The 25,527-nt window shown below is 41.8% G+C and overlaps 1 protein-coding gene across 1 annotated transcript in view; it reads left to right on the top strand.

Moving 5' to 3' along the window:
* Positions 1 to 25,527, top strand: part of rfx2 (regulatory factor X, 2 (influences HLA class II expression)) — a 69,055-nt gene that overhangs the window by 1,427 nt on the left and 42,101 nt on the right. Inside the window, exon 2 of the mRNA XM_039002465.1 lies at positions 24,968 to 25,081. Within this exon, the coding sequence (XP_038858393.1) occupies positions 24,977 to 25,081 (105 nt within the window). The 5' untranslated portion in view covers positions 24,968 to 24,976. The remainder of the gene's footprint in view (positions 1 to 24,967; positions 25,082 to 25,527) is intronic.

Below are 25,527 nucleotides of genomic sequence, written 5' to 3'. Positions count from 1 at the left end.
ATTTCTCTCAAATTTTGTGCACAAATTTGTTTACGTACCTGTTTGTGAGCATTTCTCCTTTGCCAAAATAATCCATCCATTTGACAGGTGTGGCATAGCAAGAAGCGGATTAAATGGCATGCTAATTACACAGGTACACCTTGTGCTGGGGACAATAATAGGCCACTCTAAAATGTGCAGTTTTGTCACACAACACAATGCCACAGATGTCTCAAGTTTTGAGGAAGTGTACTATTGGCATGCTGACTCCATGAATCATCACCAGACCTGTTGCCAAAGAATTGAATGTTAATTTCTCTACGCAATTTGCCTCAAATGTCATTTTAGAGAATTTGGCAGTATATCCAACCGGCCTCACAACCGCAGCCCAGGACCTCCACATCCAGCTTCTTCTCCTGTGGGGGCGTTTGTGACGAAGAGAATTTCATCACAAACTGTCAGAAACCGTATCAGCGGGATGGTTCGATTTTGCTGTATGTGAAACAAGTGTAGCGATACGTCAGCTCTGCCAGGAGGTCTTGGGATGATGAGGAAGGCGCGGGACAGAAGATGGCAGAAACTGAGGTTTTGCTTGAAACTGCTAGTGAGTCGAGTGAAGCTAATAGTACAGAAAGGGACACTGTAACCCACTCGTTCTCAAAGAAAAAGGGAAACGAGAAGTAAGCTATGTTGGAAAATAGGAAACCACTAGACTCGTTTTTCGTCGGAGTCAGGGTTTTGGATCAATGCTACTTGGGAAATCTGTTTAACGTCTCCAGGAAAATCTGGAATGTGTTGGACGAAAGTTTGGAGTCGGTGAGAGTCACAAGAAGTGGTCTTATTTAGATTTCTTTTTTGTGTCTGCGGAGCTTGTGTTAAGACTCAAAAAGATATCAGAGGGGAATGTTTCCTGCATAGCCTGGGATATTCATAGCAGGGCACTACACAATACTTGGCTAAATATCAATATTCCCCCTTTTCCACACCTTAAAAACATAATTACCAAAAATATGTTACAGCCAGGTGGTGCTATGATAGTTATTCCTCCTTAGTGGACCTTTTCCGTTTTGTTTTCTTTCCATCTTTGTGGGTAGTAAGTGAGTGCTTTAATATAGATGGTCCATGTGGAAATTGCCAGTCAAATATTTTAAACAATTCACCTGAGAAACAATTGGATTCATTATTGTACAATTCAGATGACTGTGGATCAGAATCAGCTTTATTCGTTAAGTACATTTACACCTTCTGAAATGTACTTGGTGATATGGTGCTGCTAGTGATAGACAACAGAGACAGAATAAAGACATCAGAGTTTAAACAAAGTTGATACATTATATGGATCCCAAACTGTACCCCAGATTAATTTGTCTCAAAGGTCAGATGGACTTCAGGCGACATTGACTGTAACAGCTTAACTCCTCTTGTCTGACCTCAGTCCAATTTTTTTAGGTACGTCATCACCGCGGTGATGTTACACCTGTTCAACAGAGCCAAGGTAGTTAATGAGTCCTATCCATGAGAGTGACACATTGTCCAGGTGTCGGTTCTCATTAGGTGTGTTGCGCTATTGATTTGTCTTCAGAGCTGAGTGCTCATACCAGGGGCAACAGGTAGCCTAGTAGTTAAGACCATTGGGTCAGTGAACTCACTTTTCTAGACAGCTTTCAGACAGTTCTTTGTTAAACCAGTTTGCTGTAGCGGTACCAGTTAAGTGTTTGCGGCATGAACATTCACTCTTTTAATTAACTCTTTGGTTTCTGGTAATGTCATACACTATCACAGGTGCACTTCCACAAACGATTCATCTCTGAAGGCAGAGAATGGAATGATTCATGTTTTGATGCATTATTGATGATATATTTTTGGGGGGGGTATTTTCATTAGCCAGTCTGTATATTTATGAGAATTAAGTTGATGGTGACTTTGAGTGCCATCTGTTAATGGGTATTTTGTTGGAGAACATTGGTAGCTGGCCGCGCCACCGAATATAGGTTCCTTCAAAACAAAGTTTTCTAATCCTAATTTTGCTAATACAGTTGATTTTGAAGAAGTATTAAGTCAGTGTTTGAAGGATACCTGCACTTGTTTTGGCAAAGTAGCATAATTCTGAGAACCTAGCTTTGATTGATCACACCTACACTAGCTACAAAGGAAATAAATGTCCCTGAAATGCCATGCAACCAGAATCTGAGCATGCTGCTATTATGTTTACATTGCAACTTGAGATTTACAAATCAAATTTTATTTGTCACATGCTCCGAATACAACAGGTGTAGGTAGACCTTACAGTGAAATGCTTACTTACAAGCCCTTAACCAACAATACACTTTTTAAGAAAATGTCAAAAAAAAGTAAGAAAACCAAATAATTAAAGAGCAGCAGTTAATAACAATAGCGGGGCTGTATACAGGGGGTACCGGTACAGAGTCAATGTGTGGGGGCACCGGTATTGAGGTAATATGTACATGTAGGTAGAGTTATTAAGTGACTATGCATAGATAATAACAGAGAGTAGCAGCAGCGTTCCAAAGGGGGAAGGGGGCAATGCAAATAGTCTGGGGAGCCATTTGATTAGCTGTTCTGGAGTCTTATAGCTTGGGCGGAGAAGCTATTTAGGAGCCTCTTGGACCTAGACTTGGCGCTCCGTTATCGCTTGCCGTGCGGTAGCAGAGAGAACAGTCTATGACTAGGGTGGCTGGAGTCTTTGACAATTTTTAGGGCCTTCCTCTTCCCTGGTATAGAGGTCTTGGATGGCACGAAGCTTGGCCCCGGTGATGTACTGGCCGTATGCACTACCCTCTGTAGTGCCTTGCGGTTGGAGGCCGAGCAGTTGCCATACCAGGCAGTGATGGATGCGCCCGTCAGGATGCGCTCGATGGTGCAGCTGTAGAACCTTTTTGAGGATCTGAGGACCCATGCCCAATCTTTTTAGTGTTCTGAGGGGGAATAGGTTTTGTCGTGCCCTCTTCACGACTGTCTTGGTGTGCTTGGACCATGTTAGTTTGATGGTGATGTGGGAACTTGAAGCTCTCAACCTGCTCCACTACAGGCCTGTCGATGAGAATGGGGGCATGCTCGGCCCTCCTTTTCCTGTAGTCCACAATCATCTCCTTAGTCTTGATCACGTTGGGAGAGGTTGTTGTCCTTGCACCACACGGTCAGGTCTCTGACCACCTCCCTATAGTCTCATCGTTGTCGGTGATCAAGCCTACCACTGTTGTGTCATCGGCAAACTTAATGATGGTGTTGGAGTCGTACCTGGCTGTGCAGTCATGAGTGAACAGGGAGTACAGGAGGGAACTGAGCACGCACCCCTGAGGAGCCCCCGTGTTGAGGATCAGTGTGGCAGATGTGTTGTTACCTACCCTTACCACCTGGGGGCGGCCCGTCAGGAAGTTCAGGATCCAGTTGCAGAGGAAGGTACCAGGGTCCTTAGCTTAGTGATGAGCTTTGAGGGCACTATGGTGTTGAACGCTGAGCTGTAGTCGATGAATAGCATTCTCATGTAGGTGTTCTGTTTGTCCAGGTGGGAAAGGGCAGTGTGAAGTGCAATAGAGATTGTGTGATCTGTTGGTGTGGTATGCAAATTCGAGTGGGTCTAGGGTTTCTGGGATAATGGTGTTGTGGTCCATGATCAGCCTTTCAAAGCATTTCATGGCTACAGACATGAGTGCTATGGGTATAAATACACCCAAAGTCATGGAAAGAGAGGGGGTGGGCCAGGGGGGTAACGTGTTTATACTGTTAAGTCAAGTGTTTTTAAATGGGTTATTTTTATCTCCCTGGATGTGTCGGGCATGCATAGTTTTGGCTTGCAGAGGCAGGTCAGGAGGAAAAGGTGCTCAATAGAGGAGAGTGTGAGACAGCATAGAAAGCAGCTGGTACTGCCTAGTTAAAACCCATTCTGAGGTTTTATACTCATTTGTATTTTGGGAAGTGGTTGTCTTTCTTGTACTGTTGAAAAGAATGAGCAAAACAATTTTGGTGCTCCAGGTGAAAGAATACATGCGTTTTGAGTTGACCTTGTATCGTTCGACACTTTTTTTTTTTCTTTTGCTCTGCCTGCCTGATATGTCTGCTCTCACTACAGTATGTGTACACCAAACATATGTTGACATACACACATTCACATGTGCTCTACACGGCAGAGCCTACACTCATGTATACTGAAGTGCAGTTAACCAGTGGTTTTGTTATTGACAAAGCCTGCAGCCTGGGATCGTGGTCATGCTTCAGTGTCTCCCAGCGACGGATGCCACGGTCATCTGTGATTCACTGCTGCCGCCTGTGGTCCAGGTTTAGTCCTGTCTGTACTCCTCACATGGACCCCTGTCGTGGGCAGTGGCCACATTAACCCTATACCATGTTGAGGTTTTAATGGACTCGTCTCGGGTACAGTGCAGCTCTCAAATGAACAGCTGCAGTTGTCCCTGGATGGGGAGGGGGTTGACCCGAGATGGGTCGTGTGTGTGTGTTCATGCTGTATTTAGCTTATCTGGATGAGGCCCAACCCCGAGGAGAGGCTCTCAGTCCAATACCCGGCCAATGGCTTCCCGATCAGTTATTAAGAGTAGTCGTGCACAAACTGTAATGGACTTCTTGATAGAAGCAATTCTGCGTGTCGCAAATTCAACATTTTAGCCTAAGAACTGAATATTTTCAAAGGATTGATATCTTGACAGAGTAATCTCTATTGTGGGCAATGGCTCACTGATTGAGTTCTGGCAAATGCATCGGCAATGTGTGTTGCTGATGGCCCATTTTATTATCAGCCTTTGAATTGTCTTAGTAGCTTTGATTCACATCTTATTTTAAAAGCAAATAGTTGGCACTAGCAGGCAGTGTGCCTAATATATGTAGATGTCATGACTTTACAGATATGGTGTTTAGATCCAAATTGGGTTTCGTGCTTACTGAACCATCTGGTCTCTGTACATTTGATTATCTGACATTAATGAGATGCACCAAAACTCCAGTCAGAAGTGTCATGAATTCACTGAACAGAGCTGAGGCACAGAGAATATGATGAATACCTTTGGGTAGTTGTTAATGTGTGTAGGCCTACATGGAAAATATTGGTGTGGTGGTTTTCTACATAAAAAATAAAAAAAGTTAAATGGCAGAACTGGGGTTAAGTTTTTCCTTTCAGTTTACAGATGACACTTGTACAAAATCAACGAACGAGAGGGAAATTATTTCATCTCAAGTGTCCATGTGCAGTAAATGTGTTTTGTCTTGCAGACAGTGAGTTGTCGACAGTGCAGTCGACAGTGCAGTTTGTAAATCACAAAGTAGGCTTATCTCCAAGCTACTGAGAAACAGTCCTACCAGGTACAAAACTTACCCATGATTGGCTCTCAGTAGCAACATGTTAAAACTTGTTGTGAAATTAAATGTTATTCAGTGTCTCTCTCTGTCACCAGGGGCATTCTTTACATTCCACCTGGTTTGTATCGTAGCTACACAACTGCTAATTAAATTTCCTGCCACAAACAGCAGACCGGGTTCTGACATTTGCATCACAATGATGTCTCCTTCTTTCAGCTATTCAACCAGGGACAGTAGACCTCCCCAACCTCTCCCCACTTTCTCTCTGGTTATTTTCTTTTGTGGAGTTTTCCTTAGTTAAAATCCATTTTTGAAATGTGGATGTTTTTAATTTTTCAAACTAAAGCAACAAGTGTGACAACTTGCTTCAAGTTAATGACGATGTCCTGTGAGTCATTGGGAAGAAATGTTCTCAGATTTGTGAGCAGGCTACTTACTGCTTCTTTGCAGTCTGTAGGGCTGCACTTCAGAAGCCCTTTTTAATGAGATGATTTGACAGGGAACAGGGGCAGAGGAGGCTTGCAGGCCTCTCAGGTGGAAGGCTTCCTGGGCTCCGGGTAGAAAGCACTCATCAAAGACTATTCTCACTACGAGATATTCTTTAGAGTTTTTGAGAAAATACCCTTGGCTAGACCTTTTACTGGAATGTCTCCTGCACCTTGTTCTAAGGGGTTGTAACAGAAGTTATTTTCCAATCGTTTCATTCTGAACTGCAAAATAACGTTCTGAACCGGTTCGAGCCAAAAGAAAGTACAGCTTTGTTGTTCCTTTTTAAACAATGTTTTTTGTACATTTAGCTCGACAATGAGTTACTTCACCAATCAGTGCAAATAGAGCAGCTTGCAATGGAGCGGGCAAGTGTGATATTTTATAATATCCTTAACTAGCATTGAAAAAGTTAATACATTTTTCTCTAATAAAAACCGATCCCTAATTTCTGACTCATGCTTGTAACGTTAGTGCGGGGGGGGGGGGGGGGGTCTGAACAAATGCCTATAACACAATTAACTGGTTTCCATGCTTTTAAAATAACGGTTCTGTTCTGCAACAGTTTTCGGTTCTGTTCCCTGAACCAGTTCCAACCTCTGCTATGTAGGCTGAAAAGCGATCTAGCTATGGTTCAGCTAGTTGGCTGACATTAGCATTCAGCTAACTAACTTAGCTAGTAAGTTAGCAACAGTAAGCTAGTAGAATGGGAGGAGAATGCAGATCATTTCTTTAGTTTGCTATCTAGCACTGCATAATATGAATGATAACATTACTGTACTTGTTATATTCGTCTGAAGGGGTAAAAGTACATTTTTGCTATGCTTAAGTTACTTGATTAAGAAAATGTTGTTAGCTAGCTATAGTAGTAGCTGTGCCACCTTGTCTGTGTTATTGTCTTGCAGCTGAATTAGTGCATGGATAAGAAAATTCTACATTTAAATGTCTGTATATATGCTTGTGAATTGTTGCATTGTTGGTCCCCGCAATGAAGTCGGGGAGGGGACTATGGATATGTCTCACGCGATATCTCGGACACCAGTGGCCCAATTTTGACAACTTGGGTGAATGAGTCTTGCCATAAAGATCTGCCATTTACAAAATTACACTGATTGGCCCAAGGGGGGCGCTATAGTAATCAACTGAAATTCATTAGTCAAATGCGATATCTCAGTTAGGCCAAGGGGGGTGCTGCATCATTCGTGGGGGATGACATGTTTACTGTTGCCTTGTTCAAGAGTAAAATGGTTTTGTTAAATCAAGAGTGTAATATGGATGGTAGATGGAAAATTTGCTCGCATGTTTACTGTCTAGAGGCTACTGTGATATTTAAGGTACATTTGCACTTTGGCGCTAGAACGTCGACAAGCCCCCGAACCCTCTCTCGGCATGTGACATTCCATTGCTAATGCAAATAGCAAAGTTTATGTACATATTATGTAAATTGATATTTAGTTGCTTCAACTCTTTAGTCTGAATCAACCCAAATTGTCATTCAGACAAATTGCCACATTTTCCTTCCTCTGACTACATCAACCATTTTTCAAATATTATTATTTACCAATGTCAGGTTGTCATGGAGATGTAGTAACAACAGAGATGTTTCTCTATTCAGAGAATGTCCTGACTGGCTGGGGCTTTCTTCTAACCTGATGTTAATAATCACGTTTGAACAGGCTCCAGACACATAGATTCAACGCCCACATGCTCACACTGAGTCCTTGTACAAATGATGACACACCCTTTGTGCCTGGCTAAAACAGCCCGTAAAATAACTGCCGAGATAGTATTTGGCAACTTAGCACTCACACCTTATGATGTTGTTGTGTTGTAAGGATAAAAAAAAAAAAAATAACTGGTCGAGTCACAGCCGTCTGATAGAAGAGGTCCTCATACCAACCATTGCATGAGAATCCATTTGTACGTTTAATGGGAAGCAATTTACTGGGTGACTCATTGGTTTGTTTTTATTGTAGTGCTTGTGAATGCATTCGCTCAATTGCTGTGTGTCATGTCTGTGTGGAGTGAATCCACTGGTAAGGAAATGGAGATAAAACCTGCTACTTGATTTCAGAGACAACGGTGCTAGCTGAAGGCACTACCTCTGCCAGCTACGGAGGTCATCTCTCAGCTATCTCTCTGGAAAAAATAATCCGCAACTGAAAAGAGATCTGAAATGCACTTTGTCTGTTTGACTGCTCTCAGCCTTTCTTCTACGGGCAGGTACTGCTTGCACGTCTTTGAACGTGAAAATATAATATGCACATCTGGAAAGGAAGCTAATGTGGGTTTATATTTAGATATTCCTGGGATATGATTATGAAAAGTCATAGTCCATGGTGTTCTGTGATAGTGTTGGAAAACAGCAGAGGCACTGAATTTCACTGAGCCTGATGTTCATTAGGAGTGGTTGGAAATCAGCTGTAAACCCTTGATTTAAATATTGTCTTAAATCACAGCTGCAAGATTAGTCAACCTACCTCCATGGATATGGCTTAGGTTTTAGGACCAGGTTAACATGAAGTGCATGCCATGGCGTAGGGCTGGCCGGTATACAGTATTTAACGATATGCCGGTATTGATGCACAGACTGGTTTGGGTTTTTACTTCACCCTCTATAACGGTATTTACATTTTAGTAATTTAGCAGAAGCTCTTATCCAGGGAGACCTACTGTAGTGAGTCCATACATTTTTCATACTTTTGAATGTTTTGTTTGTTAAACATGATACGCCTAGCTTAGGGCTGTTTTTGGATACTTATTATTTCTTTCCTTGGGTCCAGCTCAGTCCCTTGTCCTGCCCCCCCTTTTACCGTGTGTTTACAAATAAACCCTGAGTGTTTGATGGTAATTTAGTTGTCTGTGGTTTTTGTTTTCACTGTTATAATTTGCATGAGTTATGTTACGGGTCTCGATACCATCCCCCTAGACTGCCGGGCCAAAAGGGATTCGTAACAGTGTGTAACGTCCATTTTTTTATATTTTACTTAGCTACTTGAGCCATCTCTCTCCATGCCGCTTTCCACACAGACCTATCCCCACCCCCCGTCACTCAAGGAGCGCATTTGTTCCTGTGATCAAGAGACATTTGCGTACAGTCTGCATGGTCAATGCAACAATGCAATGTTGATGCTGTTTTTACCTTGCTTCTTAATATAAATCCACTAGCGTTCTATTTAAGTGATAATGCCAGATAAGCCAGTGTTTGGAGGATATATTGGCATGGGTGTTATGCCCGAGACGAGGTCGAGGGCCGGCAAACTGTGCCAATATATCCTCCGTACACCGGCTTCTCTGGCATTATCACTTTTATAAAATGGGTTACCAACATATTCAATTGATGATTGACATATTTTCATAAATGTTATTTTGATTTAATTTATTCATACTGTTTCATCCTTCCACAAGATATAGTCCCGACACAAATCTAGGGCTGCTACCCAAGCCGGCTTGTCATTAGTTTTGATGCTAGAGACTTTTTGTGCTGCATCTATCCCAGTCGTTCGTTCTAAATGTTCCATTGCCATACTGGCTGGCAACATTCTTATCGCTTGCTAGCCAGCTAACTTACAGTAACGTCAAAAAGAACAACAGTAATGCCTCTCGGGTGGTCTAGGGCACCTCATCGCAGCGCTAGCTGTGCCACCGGAGACTCTGGGTTCGCGCCCAGGCTCTGTAGCAGCCGGCCGCGACCGGGAGGTCCGTGGGGCGACGCACAATTGGCCTAGCGTCGTCCGGGTTAGGGAGGGTTTGGCCGGTAGGGATATCCTTGTCTCATCGCGCACCAGCGACTCCTGTGGCGGGCCGGGCGCAGTGCGCGCTAACCAAGGTAGCCAGGTGCACAGTGTTTCCTCCAACACATTGGTGCGGCTGGCTTCCGGGTTGGAGGCGCGCTGTGTTAAGAAGCAGTGCAGCTTGGTTTGGTTGTGTTTCGAAGGACGCGTGGCTTTCGACCTTCGTCTCTCCCGAGCCCGTACGGGAGTTGTAGCGATGAGACAAGATAGTAATTACTAGCGATTGGATACCACAAAATTGGGGAGAAAAGGGGGTAAAGAAAAAAAGAACAGTAGCTGCATTTGTATTTGTTTATGTTGTTTTCTAGTGACTTTTATTTCCAAAACAATTAGCTAATGATGCGCGATTTCACCTGGCATAGATAATGTGCTCACTCATCAGGAGTGACACTGTTGTTCAGAGGAGCTGACCAACAACACGGCTAACACAATCAATTCAAACTGAAGCTGGAAAACTGCAAACTAGCTGCACCATTTAAATTGGACATTTATTCAATTGACATTTCTTTATATATATCCATAAAAATGATGCCAGCTGATTCATGATTTCGACTGGCTGAGAACTGCTGCCTGTCTCGTCACGTTCATTACTATGGGACAGCTGAAGATCGAATTTGAATATTGAAACAATGTTGCGAATGTCTGAGACAGATGGCAAGGTTTATACAAATCTCTGCTGTTGAAAACGAAATGTTAGTCAAAAGAAATGTGAGATAATGTCTAGATGCTTTTTATAGTGGAGATTTTATAATTTGTCTGGCTGGGCTGATGAGACAATGGATTCCGCAGAGTAAATAGGCATTTTAACATCATAGATTTAGCCGGTGGTAACTTGTGGAATAGACAATGGCTAGAATGCGCTTTTAACTTTTTAGGGATAGGGGGCAGCATTTTCACTTTGGATGAATAGCGTGCCCAGAGTGAACTGTCTCCTACTCTGTCCCAGATGCTAATATATGCACATTAGTATTACTATTGGATAGAAAACACTGAAGTTTCTAAAACTGTTTGAATGATGTTTGTGAGTATAACAGAACTCATATGGCAGGCAAAAACCTGAGAAAAAATCCAAACCGGAAGTGGGAATTCTGAGGCTGGTCGATTTTCAACTCATCGCCTATTGAAATCCCAGTGGGATATGGCATGCATCTGTTTGCACTTCCTATGGCTTCAACTAGATGTCAACAGTCTGTAGAACCTTGAATGAAGCTTCTACTGTGATGTTGAGCCGGATGAGAGGGGAATGATTCAGTGGTCTGGCAGAGAGCCAGGTCTTGGTCACGCGCATTCCACATGATATTGACTTGCGTTCCATTACTTCTATAGACACACGGTTCGAACATTATTGAATATTTATGATAACAACATCCTAAAGATTGATTCTATACTTAGTTTGACAAGTTTATTCGGCCTGTAATATAACTTTTGGAAGTTTTCGTCCGACGTTCGCTTGGACCTGCACGAGCGTTTGGATATGTGTACTAAACGTGCTAACAAAAGTAGCTGGACTTAAATAATGGACATTATCGAACAAAACAACAATTTATTGTGGAACTAGGATTCCTGGGAGTGCATTCTGATGAAGATCATCAAAGGTAAGGAAATATTTACAATGTAATTTTGTATTTCTGTTGACTCCAACATGGCGGAGAAATTTTGTTTCTATCTGACCGCCGTCTCAGATTATTGCATGGTTTGCTTTTTCCGTTTTTGAAATCTGACACAGCGGTTGCATTTAAGAACAAGTGTATCTTTAATTCAATGTAAAACATGTATCTTTCATCAAAGTTTATGATGAGTATTTCTGTTATTTAATGTGGCTCTCTGCAATTTCTCCGGATACTTTGGAGGCATTTCTGAACATGGCGCCAATGTAAACTGAGATTTTTGGATATAAATATGCACATTATCGAAACAAAAAATACATGTATTGTGTAACATGATGTCCTATGAGTGTCATCTGATGAAGATCATCAAAGGTTAGTGATTAATTTTATCTCTTTCTGCTTTTTGTGACTCCTATCTTTGGCTGGGAAAATGGCTGTGTTTTTTGGACTTGGCGGTGATCTAACATTATCATATGTTGTGTTTTCGCTGTAAAGCGTTTTTAAAATCGGACACGATGGGTAGATTAACAAGATGTTTATCTTTCATTTGCTGTATTGGACTTGTTAATGTGTGAAAGTTACATATTTCAAAAAAAATATTTTTGAATTTCCTGCTCTGCCTTTTCAGTGGAATGTTGTCGAGGGGTTCCGCTAGCGGAACGTGTGTCCTAGAAAGGTTAACCAATCAGCATTTAGGATTAGACCCACCCGTTGTGTAAAATTACACTATTAGTTTGTATTTTCTACACCTGCAAATAGCTAGTTAGTCTTTTCTTAGTAAGTTGGGTCGAAATCGTGTTAGTGGCTTATGCTAATCGCAAATGCTAATCGCTAGATGGCCAAAAATGTACTGAGTCAGAGCAAAGGTAACTAGCTATACAGCCTGATAATACCAGTGATGGTGTAGACCTACATCTGTGCAATTTCTGTGCAACAGTATCTTCTAAATCAAAGAGGGATACACGAAGCAATAATATTTTATCTACATGAAGTAGCTAAGAGAACATTCAATGTAGTCAAAGATTATAGGGTCCCCCTAGGGTAGGAACCAAAGTGTTGACAAGTCCCTGTCACAATAACTGCTCCCTTCATTTGTTATCAAACACTGTATTCAAGTGCCCACTATTTATATTTATATTTCCATGATTCCAACAGTTCACCCAAGTATTTTGTTCTAATTCGCAAGTCAAATTGCAATTGCAACATTTGGTTAAAAATAAGGCCTAGATTGTTTGCCCATATCTTGCAGCCCCTCGTGGAATAGTGGAAATTATCTCAAATGAGTGCAGGAAATGCAGAAATGTATGGACAAATGCTGAAACGTGTATAAAAAAAAAAAAAGAAGTATAATTGAACCGTTTAAAACGATAAGAATGGAGAAATCACTTAGAATGCATGTGTTGCCAGCCTAGGGTCACGCACTACCCATAAAGCTAATTTGTAACTTTTATTATTCAAAAACATAATGCTGTCATCTAATAAATAAAAAAATACTATCATATGATATTTTGGCCATATCGCCCTGCCCTATCATGGAGTTGAAAGCACGATATTGGAGATGAGTGCTGAAACAGTTCCTCCTACAGTTTAAGGCAGTGTTCCCCAACTGGTGGCCCGCAGGCTGAATTTGGCCCGTGGGTGGCTTTACACATTGGAAAAATGTGTGTGATTTTAGATTTTTGGACATCTGTTTCCAAGTATTCACATGCATAAGAGACACACTATTTTGTACACAAACTTAGGCAAGGTTTGGTATGTTTTTTTTGGTCAAATATATGCGTTTGGGATTCTTGCGGTTAATTTGCAGTTTACTAATTATTTGTAATTTTGTTCTGGCCCCCAACCATCCGCTCAAGAAAAAAACAGCCCACGGATGAATCTAGTTGATGATCCCTGGTTTAGGGAAAGTCTGAACTTAGGCTAAACCTCATGAGCCTTAGCCCACTCCATGTTCTTAGTGGATTGTTTTGATTAAATGTGATCCATCTATGATGATACCATGCAAAAAGTCATGTTTTTCTTTGCATTATCAAAGGGAAAGCTGCTCAGCTAGTGGAGGAAGATTTCTAACGAAAGCACACGTAATATGGAGAATATTTCTCATGACAGAGTAGCTATAGTTGAGTTTTTCTTTTGCCAGTATGGGCTTTGCATCTTTCTGTGTACGACTCTTAAGTTGCCGTTTCTGCCTCATCTTTTTTGACACTCAAATGGAAACGAGGGTATTCTGAAATACTTGAATAGAGGTGTCTACAGTGCACACTTTACCCATTTACTAGTTCAGTCATACTGTCTAGGCTATGTCTTGGAATTTTGTGAAAGAGTCTACATTTGTCAAATTCTAAATGGTAATTTAAGGCAACACGGGAGCTACAAAGCAGTTCTATTGTTTGCATTATATGTTAATTATTATAGGAATGCCTTAGGTTGTGGTTTCATCTGATGCCCACAATAGGCTGATGTACAGTGCATTCGGCAAGTATTCATACACCTGGACTTTTTCCACATTTTGTTACATTACAGTCTTATTCTAAAATTGATGAAAATATTTGTCTTCTCTCATCAATCTACACACACTACCCCATAATGACAAAGCACAAACAGGTTTTAGAAATGTTTGTTTGCTAATTTATAAAAAATAAATGACATTTACATAAGTATTCAGACCCTTTACTCAGAACTTTTTTGAAGCACCTTTGGCAGCAATTACAGCCCAGAGTCTTCTTGGGTGTGACGCTACAAGCTTGGCACACCTGTATTAGGGGAGTTTCTCCCATTCTTCTCTGTAGATCCTCTCAAGCTTTGTCAGGTTGGATGGGGAGCGTTGCTGCGCAGCTATTTTCAGGTCTCTCCAGAGATGTTCGATAGGGCTCTGGCTGGGCCACTCAAGGACAGGTTGTGACAGGTTCCGAAGCCACTCCTTCATTGTCTTGGCTGTGTGCTTAGGGTCGTTGTCCTGTTGGAAGGTGAACCTTCGCCCCAGTCTGAAGCCCTGAGCTCTCTGGAGCAGGTTTTCATCAAGGATCTCTCTCTGTACTTTGCTCTGTTCATCTTTCCCTATCCTGAATAGTCTCCCGCTGAAAAACATCCCCATAGCATGATGCTGCCACCAGCATGCTTCACCATAGGGATGGTACCAGGTTTCCTCCAGACGTGATGCTTGGCATTCAGGCCAAAGAGTTCATCAGACCAGAGAATCTTGTTTAGGTGCCTTTTTGCAAACTCCAAGTGGGCTGACATGTATGTGCCTTTTACTGAGGAGTGGCTTCCGTCTGGCCACTCTACCATAAAGGCCTGGTTGGTGGAGTGCTGCAGCGATGGTTGTCCTTCTGGAAGGTTCTCCCATCTCCACAGAGGAGCTCTGTCAGAGTGACCATCAGGTTCTTGGTGCCCTCCCTGATCAAGGCCCTTCTCCCTGACTGCTCAGTTTGGCTGGGTGGCCAGCTCTAGGAAGAGTCTTGGTGGTTCCAAACTTCTTCCATTTAAGAATGATGGAGGCCACTGTGTTCTTGGGGACCTTCAATGCTGCAGAAATGTTTTGGTACACAATCCTATCTCGGAGCTCTACGGACAATTCCTTCACCTCATGGCTTGGTTTTTGCTCTGACGTGCACTGTCAACTGTGGGACATTTATATAGACAGGTTTTTGCCTTTCCAAATCCTGTCCAATCATTTGAACTTACCGCAAGTGGACCCCAATCAAGTTGTAGAAACATCTCAAGGATGATCAATGGAACACCTGAGCTCAATTTTGAGTCGCATAGCAAAGGGCCTGAATACTTTTAAAAATAAAACATACCTTTTTTACATTACACTTGCAAAAAATTCTAAACCTGTTTTTGCTTTGTCTATGGGGTATTGTGTATAGATTGCTGAGGAATATGTTTTATTTAATTTTAGAACAAAGCTGTAACGTAACAAAATGTGGAATGAGTCAAGGGGTCTGAATACTTTTCGAAGGCATTGGATTTGTCTGTGCTGATAATGGCACCAACTCCATGGCATTAAATAATTTCTTTGTTGAACATTGTAAATAATTGGAATCTATTTTTCTTTTTTTTTTGCAGACATTGACCTGGTAAATATGCATTGATGAGCATCACTTAGGGAATTTTAATTTGTTTTTGTCTATGCTATATGCTTTTGTCTAGCCTATATAAAACTGTCTCAATTCTAGCTGCCAGGTGGGAACAGGTGATTTATTTTTTCCCTTTTTTAATTTTTTTTCTTAATTTCAGAAAGTTTTTCTATCTCGATGGGCAACAAGGTGGCATGAAAACAAAGACCTGATGTTCCCTCAATTCTGTCATCACCCCTGTTGGAAAAACAGGAGATAAATGTTCATTTAATGAGAGAGACACCCACATGCAAAAGATTAGTTCCTCCCTGCACTTCTGGTTTGTTTTCCAGCAGGTTGACTTCTCTGAACTGTACTTTCTTATTCTCTAATTCAGTATTATTCAGTTTAGGGGTGGATGGGGATGGGAGGTGGTGGAAATCTGGAAAGGGTTACAGAGGTGGGGGTGGTTGGGGGAGGTGTATGGGTGAACAGTCTCTATGGCAACCATTTCATAATTCTTGGTCTGTCGTGCCTGCGCTCCACATTATGACGGATGGTGTCGACGGGCTGTAGTGGTGACCAGAGGTGGAATCTGGGAAAGAATGGATCCACGATCCGTGGCTGGTTTAGCGGCCCCTTGAACGGCTCCTCTCCTCTGTTAGCTGTCCAGGTCCCCTCTCCCTCCAGCCTCACCATCTGCAGACCCCAATAGCTGCTTTGATTGGATTAGCCATGAATTAATGAGACAGGCTTGAAGAACAGCCTCGGTTGTGGAAATCTGTTATCATATCTTAATTCTCTTTTTGTGTGAGTGCAGCGCCTGTGTGCTATGGTTCTGGGTTTTTTAATAGAATTTAAAAGGAGCCAACCTGGGTTTCTTACAATGGGGATGGCTATTGGATTGGCTACCCAATAAAGATTGCATTGCTTGAACTCTCTTCAGAGTAGAAATGCATGTATGGAAAGCCTGTTCCTTCTCTGTTTAAGTATATTTATCTGTTATATAACTGAACGAATAGGCTAGGGATCGGGGGTGGGTGTGGGGGCAGGATATGGTGAACAGAGGACTCTTGGAAAAAACAGTGCACAGACAAGGCTAGCTGGCAAAACAAGCAGTGGTGTACAAATGTCCCCCATAAACAGGACTTTAATGGCATCAAGTGTCTGTGTTATTGCCTGGTTGTTTCAACTTCCGATGTACACTAAAAGCCTCCGGAGTCGGACTAGTCTGTGCTCTCCTCTCCAAGGTGCTCATGTCTCCTTTCTGCTGCATGGATTAGAAAAGTTAGAAGTCATTTGTGCTTGTTTTTCAAAGTAATTGTTTTTGAAGTGTAGAGGTGTAAACCAAGTTTAGAGGATTGGCTGTTGCCATTCTGTTGACTTAAACATTCCTCCTTTATTTGACCACTGAGTGCATAAAAACACTACATTCTGCCTTCAGTCAAGTTGAAACCAGCATGGAGTTAACATTTTTTATATAATCTTTCCTCTGCATGGTATTGGAATTAGCCTGCCCTCTGTCTTCCCCCCCCAGTGTCTGAAATTAATAGCTTATGTATTTATTGTTGTAAGTTTCTGCTTAGTGTGAGAGAGGGATCAGTTGGGGGATGGCATTGTTTGGTTTGGGAAGTATTCGGTTGGTTGCATAGCAACAGGCTCCTGGAAACGGGAGTGGACGGTGTTGCCACTAGCAACCGTTGTTGCTCTGCAAACAATGTGGGCCAGTGCAAACAAGAGCCAAGACTGGGCTCCTGTTTTTAATTGAACATCTGTATGTGTTTTTCTCTGAGTTCTGTTTTAAGTTAGATTTGTCAGTGACAGATGTTTAAATCTTATCCAGATTTTCATACCAAATAGCAGGTATGAGTTTATAGAACTGCATGTTTAATTTTAGAAGAATGAAGTTCTTCATTTTTCCCTCACAACTCGGTTGACGCTTTAACAGAGGGAAATTGGTCCACTCACGCAATTGTCTTAATTGCTCATTTGTGATTTGCTTGAGTGAAAACCGGCTCCTTTTGTAGGGGTTTGTGTGTGAAGTTGTCTTGGGGCTGCGAGGAGAAAGGCTGTTTTAAAGTGCAGCCCATTTATCGTTGGGTTCTACAGTGGTGTGCTGGGGCTCCCGCTGTGTTCCGCCTTTGTGCCGCTCATAGCAGCTGGTGGGGAATTTGTGTGGCTTTTAACCTTTACTTGGGGCTCAGATCATATTGGCTGCCTGCCTGCACTTTCTCCCTTCTCCAGTCCAACGCATGGCGCACTTCACCACTCCTACCAAAGCTCCCATTTAATTGAGCTTTATGCATGAAAACCTAAAGGACAAAGCCTAGGTTTATGAGCCGCCCCACCGCTCCCTCGCCCTCTCTTCATTGCATAATATCTGTGCTAAGGAAAGTCCAAAGATAACTGCAGGGATTGTTACCAGTGTATTTATAACTCAACTGACACCCCACAAACAAATTATTTCCTTTTAAAACATCTGACCGCTGGAGCTTTAAATACAAATGTTTTCCTTTTTAACTTCATTCAGAAAATCCTAAATCAGTACTGCTATTATTTGCTTTGCCACAAGGAATAATGCAAGAAATATACAAAGGAGGATGGTCCTTCTCTAGGGTCTACTCTGGACCCTTACAGAATGGTGTTCATGTTGCCTCCTCTGACAAATACACGTGCAGCCCCCTCTGGTCCATCTCATGTGACAGTTGTTTGTGACTGTTTAGAGAGGTTACACAGAGATGGACTTGGCTTTGTCTTCTCAAACAGCTTTTATATTGAGTGAGTCCCTATTTGATCAATGGTTAGACAACGATTGACACATGCCAGCCTAAAGTAATTGGAGAATTTCAACATTAGCTCCACCACTGAGGCTATTACTCATCTAGACAGCCAATCCTCCTGTGTGGAAAATGTCAGTGGCACACCCAGCTCTGTGGTAGTCCATGCCTATAATTGTGAAATGTTATTTTTCACAACAATGTTTCACAATTTTGTTTGATTAGCTTATGTATGGTGTTGCTCACAATTGTTTTCATGCCATAATGTTAATCTATTATTTGCCATCAGTCTTTAACTTGGTGTACAGCTCTAAAGCAATTTTCCACCAGAATATAAGCAATCTGCATTTTACATTCACTCACTGTTGAACGCTATTAGAACGAGTCTCTTAAGTGTCAAAACAGATTTGTAAGAAATACTGGCATTTTAAAGTGCTGGGGGTGTTTGAGCAGAGGAAGAGCTGAACAGCACCTGTTGCCCACCCACTATCTTGATTTTAAATGATTAATGACTGTCTAATCAAACAGTATTAAAAGCAGCCTGTTAATGAAGACTGTAAGCTAGTCATGCAAGCAAGCAGTGTTACTGTTTACATATGAGCTTTGATTATGGTAGATATGATAAAGCTTTGTATTATTTTCCTGGGCTTTTATTGCTGTAATTGTATATGTAGGGAGTGTTTATAAGTTTAAATTATTTTCCTTATTCAGCCTGTGTCTGCCTGGTATGGTGGCCTTGTTTTAAAGTGGAGCTGACAGTCTTTTAACTACTTTGCAGATATGAAACAGACACTCGTGTCAGTCAAAAATATAAAATTCCTAGTTTATGCTACAAAACCAGCATTTATAAGAGGTTTTAAAAATAGGTTATTACTCATTGTTGGCAGAATAGATGGATGCAGTTCAATGCATGATTTTAATATAATTCACCAATACATTTCTTGGTAGTTGGCCGGGTAAGTCATAGCTGGCCGGGTACATTGTTTGCATCCTCCACCCTTTTGGGATGCACTGTTTCAGTTTTAATGACTCTATTTTTTACAAAAATGGATGAATGTAACTAAGGTTGGAAATGTCAATATAATCAAATTAGCAAGGGAAATGATCACAAATCAGTCATAATGTGGCTAATAGGCTAGCATATCTATTTATGTAGGTATTTAGCTAGCTAAAAACACAGAGCCTAACGCTAGCTAGCTGCTGCCATGTCATTGGAGCAGTGGGTGAGTGACCAACTTTTCCCCCGCATATTGTTTTTTTGGTGGCTGGAGATGCAGGTGTCATTTGGTTAGTTAGCTAGCTAGGAAAGCGCATCACATTTATTGCTATCTAGTTAGCTATGCTGAACTTTAACGACTGTTATCCAGTTAGCATATCTCTTGCGTTTGTAAATTCACTCAGACTGTCTACTCTGAATAACTGATGAATTTATGAACGCGCAACACTCGCTGAATATAACCGGTGTCAGTAAATGTTGGAAAAACGAGTAATTACATTGTTGCCAGCAGCACAGTTAGTCACTAACACTCTAGATAACGTTAGTGACTACATAATGTAAACAGCCTAACCAGCTTTGCTAGGGCATGTAAAATGGTCAGAGTGAGGTGTTCTCTCATTTGTGTCTGGAAGTAGCTAGCCAACTTTAACCAGTTAGCTTGGGGATTGACTGTCGTTGTGAGGAACGCTCGCATTAACCTTACTTCTCGGCCAGAGCATCCACTGTCTATAGTGCAGTGTATGCTCTGAATTTTTCAACGCGCCAGAGTGCACTTTGACACACTCGAGGCAATTTACGAACGCACCCTTAGTTGTCAATCAAATGTATTTGGTGTCGATCAAATGGGCGGGCGTGCGGGCAGGCAAGTTCCCATTCAGTTGTCAAAACGTGGGTTGGGACAAGAATGCATTGGCAGGCAAGCTGCAGAAGAATGAGCAGGCTACTATTCCCCATCGTTTATCAGTGCAATTTTGATGGCCAATTAGCTGAAAAAGTTTGCGGGTTTATCTAATGTTCCCTGGTTAGATTTTAGCTCATCTCGTTCTCGCTAGCATTAGTTGTTGTTCTTGTTGTTGATGTGCGTAAATGAGTGTGAGCGCCTACCTTTCCATGTTTTGTTTTTTTACAAGCATTTCGCTACACTCGCATTAACATCTGCTAACCATGTGTATGTGGCCAATAAAACTTTATTTGATCAATAGGACTATAAAATTTCCCAAATGTAAGAGGACTCCTGTGGTATTTTCAGAAATCCATTTATTTTGTGGCTTTGGCGAATGTGTTCTAATGATCTGAAGTTGCGCTGTTGCTTACTGCCTGTTAATATACAGTCTAGTTCAAAGTGAATGATGGCAGGCCTGTGAGGTAAATGGTTTATTTGTATTGTAGCTCTAATTGACTCTGGCACACCGGTCTGCTAAGACTCCGGTCTTGGACGAGACAGATGTTTTTATTAGGTTGTATTTACTACAGTGTCTATTAATTGTCCAAACACACGCTATAGAATTTTCACAAATGGCTCACTCTACGTCGTTCCCAAACAATCTTTGAATTGATGAAAATGTGAAAATTACCATATCTAAGTGCTCTCATGTCAGAATGTCATTTTTCCTGGGGGTGTATATGAACAGATTTTTACTAAGATTTCATGTTTCTAAAACACTGGCAGTTCCACTTTTAACCTTTTCTCAATAGGGGGTGCTGTTTGCACTTTGTAATAATTTCATTCCCAAATTAAACTGCCTCGTACTCAATTCTTGCTCGTACAATATGCATATTATTATTACTATTGGATAGAAAACACTCTCTAGTTTCTAAAACCGTTTGAATTATATCTGTGAGTAAAACAGAACTCAAGTTGGAGCAATTTTCCTATGAGGAAGTGAGAAATCTGAAATCTGCAGGCTGTTCTGAGGTCGGTTTATTAATTTGCATGTCTTCTATTGGTTGAGATGCACTGCATACGCCTTCCCCTGGATGTCAGCAAATAGTGAGAATTGGAATGGAGTTGCTAGGCAGATCTGAGGCCTTATAAATGGGCTGGCAACGTGGGGTCCTCTCTTTCCCTCGTTCGCCATGACGCAAGACAGACCTCAGGATGGCGTTCTAGAAAGCTCCCGTTATAGCCCTTAGATATATCCGGCTCTGATTTTATTCGATATAGGTGTTAAAGACATCATAATGTTGTTATTTTAAACAGAGTTATATCAGTTTATATCAGTATATTGCGATTTTCGGGTATTTATTTGTGCTGCGTTCTAGTGAGTTGGGCACGTCTGGCCCACATGGCTAATGTTTACTGCTAATTCCAAAGTTGAAGGCGACAATCTACAACCGAGCAACGATTCTTTTGGAAAAAGGACAACTTGCCCAAGATTCTGATGGGAGCTCATCAAAAAGTAAGAACTATTTATGATGTTAATTCGTTGTTCTGTGGAAAAATGTAAAACTCATATTCCGCCATTAATTTCGGTGCGGTCTCGCTTTAACGCACGCTGTATGTCGTAGTAACGTTAATTTTAAAAATCTAACACAGCGGTTGCATTAAGAACTAATGTATCTTTCATTTGCTGTCCAACCTGTATTTTTTAGTCAAGTTTATGATTAGTTACTGATTAGATTAGGTGCCTCTCCCAAGATTTCTCCCGACATATTGTTGGCAGCTTGGCTACTATTCTCATTGTATAACCACGATTTGTGCCGCTAAATATGCAGTAATGCAAATAGTCTGGGTAGCCATTTGATTATCTGTTCAGGAGTCTTATGGCTTGGGGGTAGAAGCTGTTAAGGAGCCTTTTGGACCTAGACTTGACGCTCTGGTACCACTTGCCGTGCGGTGTCTGTTTTGCCCGTCTTTATCTTTTCTTTTTATTGGTCAGTCTGAGAGATGGCTTTTTCTTTGCAACTCTGCCTAGAAGGCCAGCATCCCGAAGTCGCCTCTTCACTGTTGAAGTTGAGACTGGTGTTTTCCGGGTACTATTTAATGAAGCTGCCAGTTGAGGACTTGTAAGGCATCTGTTTCTCAAACTAGACACTCTAAGGTACTTGTCCTCTTGCTCAGTTGTGCACTGGGGCCTCCCACTCCTCTTTCTATTCTGGTTAGAGCCAGTTTGGGGGGAGTAGTACACAGCGTTGTATCAGATCTTCAGTTTCTTGGCAATTTCTCGCATGGAATAGCCTTCATTTCTCAGAACAAGAATAGACTGACGAGTTTCAGAAGAAAGGTCTTTGTTTCTGGCCATTTTGAGCCTGTAATCGAACCCACAAATGCTGATGCTCCAGATACTCAACTAGTCTAAAGAAGGCCAGTTTGATTGCTTCTTTAATTAGAACAACAGTTTTCAGCTGTGCTAACATAATTGCAAAAGGGTTTTCTAATGATCAGTTAGCCTTTTGAAATGATCAACTTGGATTAGCTTAAACAACGTGCCATTGGAACACAGGAGTGATGGTTGCTGATAATGGGACACTGTACACTTATGTAGATATTCCATTAAAAAATCAGTCATTTCAGGCTACAATAATAATTTACAACATGAATAATGTCTACAGTGTGTTTCTGATCAATTTGATGTTATTTTAATGGACAATTTATTTTTTCTTTCAAAAACAAGAACATTTCTAAGTGACCACAAACTTTTGAACGGTAGTGTACGTACAGTCACTGTGGGGACGACGTCATCGACGCACTTATTGATAAAGCCAGTGACTGATGTGGTGTACTCATCAACGCCATCGGAAGAATCCCAGAACAGTATTCCAGTCTGTGCAAGCAAAACAGTCCTGTAGCTTAGCATCTGCTTCATCTGACCACTTTTTATTGGTTGTCACTGGTGCTTCCTGCTTTAGTTTTTGCTTGTAAGCAGGAATCAGGAGGATAGAATTATGGTCAGATTTGCCAAATGGAAGGTGAGGGAGAGCTTTGTACGTGTCTCTGTGTGTGGAGTAAAGGTGGTCTCGAGTTTTGTCTGGATTTTTTTATTATTGTTTGTTTTCCTCTGGTTGCACATGTGCCATGCTGGTAGAAATTAGGTAAAATGGATTTAATTTTCCCTGCAGTAAAGTCTCCGGCCACTAGGAGCGCCGCCTCGATGAGCGTTTTCCTGTTTGCTTGTGGCCATATACAGCTCATTGAGTACGGCCGGTATTAGTGCCAGCATCCGTTTGTGGTAGTAAATAGACAGCTACGAAGAATATAGATGACAACTCTCTTGGTAAGTAGTGCAGTCTACAGCTTATGAGATACTTTACCTCAGGCAAGCAAACATCGAGACTTCCTTAGATTTCGTGCACCATCTGTTGTTTACATAGATAGCCACCCCTTGTCTTACCAGAGGTGCCTGTTCTGTCCTGCCGAAAAAGCAGAAAACCCGCCAGCTGTGTTATTCAGCCACGACTCGGTGAAACATAAGATATTATAGTTTTTAATGTCCTGTTGGTAGGATATACGTACGTTGGAAAATAGGACCGATGGTAAAGGCAGATTACCTACTCGCCGTCCGATCCTTACAAGGTACCCAGATTCAATCTGTTCTCCTCTACCTTTCCTGGCTGGCAAAGAACAAGGATGTTGTCTCTGGTTTTGAATCTGAATTTAAAGAACTGAATCTGAATGCATTTGAAAATATATATTTTTGATCAACTTGAAATTATAGTTTGTAAACTTCATACACAGACAATGAATACAATATCTACCATATTGAATATATACATACATATTTGAATATTCCGTTAAATGTTATTTGAAAACTGAACGCAATATTAATTAAATTCAGTTTTAAATCATGAAATATAAGTTAAATGTCTTAATTCAATGATCCAATTTGTGCATTACAAATTAAAAAATGTTAAATTCAGTATCATTAAACAAATTCAGAGTTATGGAATTCAAGTACAATTTCATTTGGTTATGAAATCACTCCATACGTATCCATGTCTGCTGACTAATTAGGCCTCATTTGTTTAAGCTCCTGATCTTCTGGAGGTGTGGTGCCTTCCCTCCTGCAAGACCCCCTTCCCCTCTCCTTCACCTCCCTTGCTTTGTGGCCACACTCAAAAGTTCCTGTGCATGAGCTTTATAAATAAGAGAAAGGATGGCACAGTGGGGGGAGGGAGGAGAGCGGGGCAGAGTTAGGGGTGGTCGTCATGGATTCCTCACCATAGCAACCGGCAAACGTTTACAAAGCATTGAGGAATTTCCTGATATCAGCTGGATTATTGGAGCCCCCAGAGAACGGCTCTCATTTGAAACAAACACTGCTTATCGTCAGTACCCTGGCAGGGGTAGGAACCCCACTGCCATTTTCTTCTTTTTTTTTCTCTTTTCTTTGGTGGGGCTGTGGAAGTTTTATTTATTTTATTTTCAATCCCTCCTTCTCCCCTCTTTCTTTCTCTGAAAGAGAGAGCCTTTGTCACTCCATTTTTTTTTGCTCTTCTCACTGCCTTTTGCCATGCTGTGCATATTTTCTCCCAATGTTCGAGAGAGAGTGTTTACAGTTTGGAGGACCGGGCCTCCTAAATCCTGACAATACTCACAACTGTTTTCACCACAACTTTTTCCACCTGCTTCTTTCCTAGCAGCTGGACTTCTACTAAGCAGCTGTTTAGTGTTGCTGGCTTTACCAGTGTTGTTAATGTTCCATTAATAAAGGCCAGAAGTAAGGCACCTTTGGGGCTCTGAGGTGACTCCGTGTGACTTGGCAGGGGCCTGGAGCCTGGTCTGGACCCCCCCCTGGGCAATATGAAAGCCCTGGCCCTTCTCTCAGGCATGCTGTGAAAAGCCCATTTGTTTGGCATGGCAGCACATGTGCAGGCCTGGCTCTGAGTAGGGATGCATGCTGTCTGTTCTCGTGTCCTGTCTGGCAGGGCTGTGCATCTTGTCTCTTGCCTTGGATATCCTTGTGCTCACTCCTCCTCTTCCCCATCCCTCTCTCCCCTGTAGGTTCCCAGCATGCAGAGTTCAGAGGGAGGGTCCGATTCGTCGTCCAGTGTGGCGCTGCGTACGTCCACCTCCGCCCAGGCCCCCGTGGTGCAGCCTGTCCCAGCCTCACAACAGGTAAACCACTACACTATCAACAAGACAGGCCCTAGTTTTGTTGCACCTGGACAACTGTTCAGTCGTGTGGTCAGGTGCTACAAAGAGGAACCTCTGAAAATTACAATTGGCTCAGAACAAGGCAGCACGGCTGGCCCTTAAATGTACACAGAGAGCTAACATTAATAATATGCATATAAATCTCTCATGACTCAAAGTGGAGGACAGATTGACTTCATCACTACTTATTTTTGTAAGAAGTGTTGACATGCTGAATGCACCGAGGTGTCTGTTTAAACGACTAGCACACAGCTCGGACACGCATGCATACCCCACAAGACATGCCACCAGAGGTCTCTTCACAGTCCAGAATAGACAGACTATGGTAGGTGCACAGTCCTACATAGAGCCATGGCTACATGGAACTCTATTCCACATCAAGTAACTGATGCAAGCAGATAAAAATA

The sequence above is a fragment of the Salvelinus namaycush genome, chromosome 10, assembly GCF_016432855.1.
Source record: "Salvelinus namaycush isolate Seneca chromosome 10, SaNama_1.0, whole genome shotgun sequence".
Taxonomy (NCBI): Eukaryota; Metazoa; Chordata; class Actinopteri; order Salmoniformes; family Salmonidae; genus Salvelinus; species Salvelinus namaycush.
The sequence above is the reverse complement of the archived record's forward strand: the minus strand, read 5'-3'. Positions and strand labels throughout refer to the sequence as shown.